This window comes from Leptonychotes weddellii, chromosome 10, assembly GCF_054177405.1.
Source record: "Leptonychotes weddellii isolate Sample4059 chromosome 10, ASM5417740v2, whole genome shotgun sequence".
Classification (NCBI taxonomy): domain Eukaryota; kingdom Metazoa; phylum Chordata; class Mammalia; order Carnivora; family Phocidae; genus Leptonychotes; species Leptonychotes weddellii.
Window position 1 is genome coordinate 34576641 of NC_138378.1, and position 8071 is coordinate 34584711.

The 8071-nt window shown below is 40.5% G+C and overlaps 1 protein-coding gene across 1 annotated transcript in view; it reads left to right on the top strand.

The window, feature by feature from the left end:
• NDUFAF5 (NADH:ubiquinone oxidoreductase complex assembly factor 5) overlaps positions 1-7291 on the top strand; it is a 24845-nt gene extending 17554 nt beyond the window's left edge. The window contains exons 8-9 of the mRNA XM_081833246.1: positions 1653-1713; positions 6153-7291. Coding sequence (XP_081689372.1) covers positions 1653-1713; positions 6153-6172 — 81 coding nt within the window. The 3' untranslated portion in view covers positions 6173-7291. The remainder of the gene's footprint in view (positions 1-1652; positions 1714-6152) is intronic.
• Positions 7292-8071: the final 780 nt, after the last annotated feature.

The window sequence follows — 8071 nt, forward strand, 5'->3', positions numbered from 1 at the left end:
AGAATGGATGTTTTTGATACGTGTTCTTTGGGCTTTATACTTGATTCTGTTCAACATTAAAGTCCAAAATCAGGAGGAATAATGAACACATTAGATAAAGTTACAAAACACGGAAAAATCTAGACACTTCGAAAGTGGTTAATGCAAATAAGATGAAAGTTTAGTTACATGCAGCATTTTGATACCAAACTTGGGGGAAAAAAAGTATGTGTCCTGTATTTGGGGGCTAATTCCCAATATAGGGAATTTTTTACAGGGATCTAAAGATTAAGAATCTTTAGGAAGATTTCTCTTAGAATAGTGAATATTTATTCTGCAGTTTGACATTTTCATATATCACGCATAAACCAGATGACATCTGTAAAGATTATGTGCTTAACACAGAATTTTATCACATCACAGCCCTGAGCTGGTTGGGCAGCTTATCTCCATCCCATAGTTGTGCCACCTGGCCCTTTCATCTTCTGAGGTTACCACAGCCAAAGGGATGGCCTGGAAAAGCCTCACTAGTTCTTTATTACCTTGCTCTTTCCTTTCCTTTTGCTGTGGTAGGCCAGAAGAAATGCCTTTTGGGGGCTGGGAAGTATCAGGAGCACCTGGATATTTGGGGAGCATCAGTCCCTGCCACTGTACCAACCGTAAACTCTTGTATCAGACTTCAAAAGAAGGGAACATAATTGCCCAGAAGTCCATTTGAGAAATAAATTGTATGTGCCAGCAGTGTGCCTGTCTCCCAGGTGAGCCAGTGCAGTATGGCTGCATTACTAGAAGCAGATTGGAAACATCTTGGGAGATGACCCTATTTGGCTTGATATTGGGTGCCACTTTTTTTTTTTTTTTTTGATTTTAGAGAGAGGGAAGGTTGGGGGAGAGAATCCCAAGCAGACTCCTAATTGAGCACAGAGCCCAACGTGGGGCTCAGTCTCACTACCCTGAGATCACGATCTTAGCTGAAACCAAGATTCGGACGCTTAATGACTGCACCATCCAGGTGCCCCTGGGTGCCACATTTTAAGAGACTGATTCTGACAACGTACATAGTAATTCAGTAAGGATGTGTAAGGATCTATAAATCTATAAATTTTGTCTAGAAGACTAACCCCTCCGTCTAAAAACTTACAGTGTCCTGGAAAAGTTGAAAGACTTGAAGAAGAGGGTGATGGTTTGCAGATATAAAATAGACTAGTTTTGTGTTGTTCCCAGGGAGAGAACTGGAACTGGGTTGATGGAGTAATTTTAGGAAAATTTCTCTTAGAATAGTGAATATTCTGCAGTTTGACATTTTCATATATCAAGCATAAACCAGATGACATCTGTAAAGATTATTATAAAGAACATCCCTGGGCGCCTGGGTGGCTCAGTTGGTTAAGCGACTGCCTTCGGCTCAGGTCATGATCCCGGGGTCCTGGGATCGAGTCCCGCATCGGGCTCCCTGCTCTGAGGGGAGCCTGCTTCTCCCTCTCCCACTCCCCCTGCTTGTGTTCCCTCTCTCGCTGTGTCTCTCTCTGTCAAATAAATAAAATCTTTTAAAAAAAAAAAGAACATTCCTGTTTACCATGAGAAATCGGTTTGGGTAATCTCTGTGGCCCGTTTTCAAATCTGGGTCTTTTATGATGAATGTCAAATGAATATTCCTTTTTCTTTTTAAATAGGATACTGATGAAATTCAAGTTAACTATCCTGGGATGTTTGAATTGATGGAAGATTTACAAGGTAACGCACTTTAAAGAATGTTTAGTCTCCATTTGAGAGTCATATTTTGAGAGCAGACTTGATGGAAGGTACTGGGGCTAAGCACTAGGGATACATTGGTGAGGAGAAAGCAGACTGTCTTCATGGAGCTTATAAAATAAAATGGGCGAGGCAGACATCATGCAGCTGCCATAAAGATAAATGTTAAATTAGAATTGTGGTAAGTGCTACAAAGTAGAGGTGCATGGTGCTATGACTGCTTCTAAAAAGATGGCGGAACTTTCTTGAAGGGTGCATCTGAGGCAGGTAGAGCACATCAGTGACTTTCTCCAACAACAATTGGCAGCTCAGGTCCAGGCACAAGAAAGCGGGTAGTTGGGTTAGTGTGGGATTGGGGTTTATTAAAGGGATAAGTCCTAGTCGGAGAGAGTCAACGAAAGTCTTGTCTGAGGAAGTGGTGATTGTGCTCTAAAAAATGAAGATGAGTTAACTAGGTGAAGAGGGGAGGGAGGTGAGTGGCAGGCAGGGAGAGTAGCATGTGCAAAGGCTCTGTGGCAAGAAAGAGCATGGCAAGTACTGAAAGGGCATTTTGGCTAGAGTACAGGGAATAAAAAGGAGAGAATTAAATAATGAAATTGGTGAGTAAATGGGGACTGTATAGTCCCTGTTGAGATTGTCTGTATCTTAAAGCCCCTTTGAGGCATTAAATGGAGGGAGAGGGGGGAAGTCATGATATCAGATTTGCATTTTGGATAAAATGGATTGGCAGATCAGCTAGTAGGGAGACTCGTTGCTGTAAAGCTTATTGAGAAATGATGGTGGCTTGGATTAAGGATGTAATCCACTCACTTTTGAGAAAAGTGAATGGATTCTAGAGATAATTAGGATGTAAATTTGGCAGTCCTTGCTGATGGGTTACATGTGGGTGAGTGGACAGAGCTATTTCAAACATAACTGCTGAGTTTCTGGTTCACATAACCAGATAGACGGTGCCCCTTCATTGACAGAGAAAACAGTAGAAGAAGACCAAGTACGGACAGGGACACCTCTTGAGTCACGTGTGGGTATTTTGGGTTTGAAGTGCTTGTCAAATGTCTAAGAGGAGATGTCAAGTAGGTGGCTGGGTGTGTGGGTATGTTGTTTTAGAGGAGGTGATTGCCTGGTTAAAATATCATGAGTCATTTGTGAATTGGTGGTATTTGAAGCAATTGCCTGGAATGAGAGCATGAAGTGAGAAGAGAACACGGCCAAATACTGAGCCGTTAGGAACCTAATAGACGGTGACTGAGTAGAAGAAGGACGTGTCTGGACGTATTACAGATGTGATGGCAGAGGCAGAGTATTGGAGAATCATTAATGGTGGGGAGACTAAAAAATCTCAGAGACCATGGTACTGGTGATTATTAACAGTGGTGATTATTAACCTAGGGTGGTGGCAGGACTTGGGGTACAGATGGAACCTGAATCAGGTGCCAATCCTCTGATGAATGAGAAGAGGGACTGGGAGCCTGATGTCTATGTCTGACAGCAAGCAGGAGTGAGAGAGGATGACGGCCAAATAGTGTGGGTCTCACCTTGTTTTTGACAAGTTAGAGACAAAATTGGCCTGGAAGAGGCTTTGAGGAGCAACAAGGATACAAACCCTTACCTCCCAATTCTGAAAGAGGTAAGGTACGCAGATACGCACATCTGCCACAGAGTGGGCTGCTGGAGAAGTGATTTTCTCCAAGGAGAGCTTTGACTTGCCTAAAAAATTATGAGCTTTTACTTTTTATTACCCAAATGGCATAGGCAGCTTTGCTGAATGAAGGAAGCTGAAGCGATTAAAGGTGTGTTCGTTGAAACCAGAACTGTGCTTACCTAGGGGAACCTTAATCTGGATCCTGAAAAATGAAGATGATTTAAGCAAGAGGCTTATAAGACTAAATAGCTTGCAGTTATTTATAGATTTATAGCTTTTCTTAAACGCTATTGCAGTTGCTTCTCTCAGTAGTCCTCTGGTAACTATTTATCTCTGTATTACAAGTGATGAATATGAGGCCCAAAGGGAACACTTGCCTGTTAATGGCAGAATTAGGCCAAACTCTTGCCTTCTTGACTCCTGCTCTGGCAGTCTCTTACCTGACCCGACTTCTTTGGGCTGCCCATTTATAACAGTCCGTTTTACCCATCATCCAGCCTCCTCTGAGAATGGCACTTCTGTTGGCTTTACAAGGAGAGAGGTATGTAGCTGAAAACTTACTACTGTAGTCACTCTTTGTTCATTATAATTTAATACAGGATTGGCAGCTTATAGCGTGTGTGCTTGAGATGACAGGGGATCAGTGATAAATCACACATTCCCCTCCCAAGCATTGCCCCAAACACTTGGCTTCCCATGACATAATCATGGAGTCCCTTCATCCAAAGACTTGAGAGATGGTGGTGGGTCGATGATGTATCATTCAGACTCTAATGATAAAAATATTTCTCAAATGCAGCATTTATTTTTATTCTGCTATATAACAAATGCTATGCTCATGATTCATTTCAAGAGAGAAGCAAGAAAGAGACTAGAAATTAGATGCCTCAGTTGGAAAAGGTTACTACCCACTGATTTAAAAATATAGAACTTACTCTGTGCTGGGTGCAGTTCTGTGACATTTTCTGATATCCTAATTTTACAAATGAGCAAATAGAGACATTGAGAAGTTAGGTATCTTGTTCATGGTCACACCGGAACTGGAATTAGGATTTGAATCCAAAGTCCAATACTGCCTACTTGATCTCTGTGCATTTTTTTTTTTTATTGAAGTTAGCATAGTAAAATGCTCTAATCTTACATGTATAGTTGCTTGTATTTTTAATCACTATCCAGACAAGGATTAGAACATTTCCAGCCCCCTCAGAAGGTTACCTCATGCCACTATCCAGTTGATAACCCCTGCTTCCCCCAAGGGTTTTAAATAGGTCATCTATTTTGAGGACCTGTTGCCTAATATTTACCTTAAGAGGCTTTGCCAGTGCTTCTCTTATTTTTACTGTTAAGCCTTTTACATAAATCATATATTTTAGTCTTTGAATCTCTTATCCTTACGAGGATTAAGAAGAATTATGTAAAGATAACTTGTAAAAGTGATATTTAATGAAGTAGATGTAAACATTAAATGGTTGATTTTATATTCATTCACTTACCATTTATTGAACATCTACCATGTGCCAGCTATTGAGCCAGTGATGAAAATACATAGTTCCTTATCTCAGGGAGCTTGTGCTGTAGTAGAGACATAGAGATAAAGAGAGAGACATAGGCATTTAACTGTAAAATGAGATAATTGTATTTGAAAGTATAGGGAAAAACAGAATCCCTAAATCTGCTTAGGGTATCAGGGATGCTTTTGTAGAAGAGGCAGGACCTAAGCTAAAATGAGTTTGCCAGGAGAGTGAGTGAGTGGTACAGGTTTGGGGCATTGCCTTCCAAGCCAAGGGAATGGTCCGTGTAAAATCATGGAGATGCGGGAGAATACACACTTCCTTCACTTTCCTAATTAAGAAACTCTGCAGTAATTCTGTATCGCTTGAATATGTGGGGTGGAGAGATGATAGGAAATGATGCAGGATAGTCCACCAGAGGCCTCTAGATTTTATCAGGTGAGCCTGGTACTATGGGTGGAGAATTTCATGTGAAGGAGAGACTGTCAGATCACTGTGTTAAAAAGTTCACCCTTGGGTGCCTGGGTGGCTCTGTTGGTTAAGCGACTGCCTTTGGCTCAGGTCATGATCCCAGAGTCCTGGGATCGAGTCCGCATTGGGCTCCCAGCTCAGCAGGGAGCTCAAATAAATAAATAAATAAATAAATAAAATCTTTGGGGCGCCTGGGTGGCTCAGTTGGTTAAGCAACTGCCTTTGGCTCAGGTCATGATCCTAGAGTCCTGGGATTGAGTCCCACATCGGGCTCCCTGCTCAGCGGGGAGTCTGCTTCTCCCTCTGATCCTCCCCCTCTCGTGCTCTCTGTCTCCCATTCTCTCTCTCAGATAAATAAATAAAAAATCTTAAAAAAAAGCTCATCCTCCAGCATTGTTCATAAAGCATACTCTATGAGGAAGGTAAAACTAGAGCTAATATAGTTCATCTCTCTTGTTACACATGAGTAAACTGAGGCATAGAGAGAAATCAAATAACTTGCCCAAGGTGATATAAGTGATAGAGCCAGGATTTAAGTCCAGTGTAGCAGCCTAACTCAGATCCTGAAATCTCAACCACTCTGCCTTTAAAAGGTCAGAGGCAGCTGAGATGGAAAGGAGAGTGGTCCAGGGATGAATGGAGGGGGTGCGGAGCTTGGGTGACTACCTCCAGGTGTGCTTTGCCTACTGGAACATGGTGTTGCCTTCAAATTGGTTTTTGCTATTTTATATTGTTACACTTTTTTCTTGATGGTTGTAGTGTTTCTCATTTGAGCTGCCATTGTTATTAATTCACAGAAAAAAGTCCAGAATGTTGACCTAATTTTACAAAACAAGTTGTGTATCAGCTGATGAATGCATGAAAAGTTTTGGAGGCTTTCACAGTAGTTTTAAGGTAAGTTCAGTTTGTTTGTTTTTTAAAGACAGTACTCAGTATTGTTCCTCCTAAAGCATAATAGATTAGATTTTTATACAAGCAGTTGAACTTAACCTTAAAAACACTGTGAGAGTCTTAAACAGTCACTTGCTTCCTGGATTTTTCTGTTATCCCAAAGCCCAGAGCTGGTCAGAAGTTCCTAAATGTGTTTCCCAGGTGGTCTTCAGTAAAAGTCTACCATGATGCATTATGAAGTGTTCTCATTCCATTTTGAAGATGATAAACCATTTAATTAGAGTTAAGTGACGTTGCCCTAGATTACTTAAGGATCCGAACTGGCATTATGATCCCAAAGTCTAGACTTTCTGTGCCACATCACACTGCTTACCACGAGGAGAAAGGAAGGTTGGTATGGTGGAATGCTTCTCTTGTGAGGCAAGCAGCAGAGTTACTGTAAGTGTTATGCAGTAGTACTCTTGAATTTCTGTATCAGAGAGAACATTATGCCTAATAATCTTAGTGTATCTAATACCAATTTTCTAAAAGGCATTTTAGAATTTCTAGTGTATTAAGTATTCTCCCCTCCCTCCATGTATTAAGTATTTACATTAAATAAATTAAACCTGTTTTCCACTGGTATTGCCTATATCTAAGGTGTAATAAGTCATGGCACTGAGAAGGTGAACAGAAATGAAAGCACCACAGCCATCATCAACAGTAGATTTTTTCAATCCAACTCCCAGTTTACCTCTGGTCACTTGATATGGTTGATACAATATAGGAGAATGTTTTTAAATCAGATTATGTAATGGGTCTGTAATGTTAGCTATAGAAGCCTTCAGAGATCATCTGGTTTGGCCACCTAGAAGACCCATAGCAATTGGTCTAAGATCATGTAGCTGCATTGTGACAGCAAGAATAAGAGCCACCTTTTTCTTCATGACAGTCTAGCTCGTATATCTATTGTTCTTCATGAATTGGGGCTGTTGTATTCATAGGATGCTGGACATTGCTTTTAGTGTCAGAGATTCATTATTTTAAGGAATAGTAGGAACATTTTGGGATTGGAGAAGAGAAAAAAGTTTTACTTACTACAGCTGATTTGTTGATTGTTTTTAATAAGGCCATTGAAAACTTGGAAGATTATTATTTTTAAACTTCTGAAGAACAACTGATATTGGGAAGTTTATTGGGACTTTTTTATGAAAGTAGAAAAACAAAAGTAAGAACTGATTTTTGGTGGTGTAGTATATAGAGAATAAATAAAGGATTTTTACTTTTGAAGTTTGTTTTGATTTCGTGGACTAGTTTAAAATGTGGCCTCAAAGGAATTTTAGTATATGCATAAAAAATAAAATATACAGCACTAATTGTTAATGAACAGTAGAAGAATATGAATCCTAGCTTTTAGGTATCAACTTGAAGAAAAAAGTCTAGTGATGCCTGGGTGGCTCAGTCAGTTAAGCATCTGCCTTTGGCTTAGGTCATGATCCCGGGGTCCTGGGATCGAGCCCCACATCAGGCTCCTTGTTCCGTGGGGAGCCTGCTTCTCCCTCTCCCTCTGCCTGCTGTTCCCCCCTGCTTGTGCTCTCTCTCTCTCTGACAAATAAATAAAATCTTAAAAAAAAAAAGTCTAAGAGGTCTTAGCCACAGCAACTTCTTCCTAGAAACATCACCAAAGGCAAGGGAAGCAAAGGCAAAAATGAACTATTGGGACTTCATCAAGATAAAAAGCTTCTGCACAGCAAAAGAAATGTTAACAAAACCAAAAGACAACCGATAGAATGGGATAAGATATTTGCAAATGACATATCAGATAAAGGGCTAGTATCCAAAATCT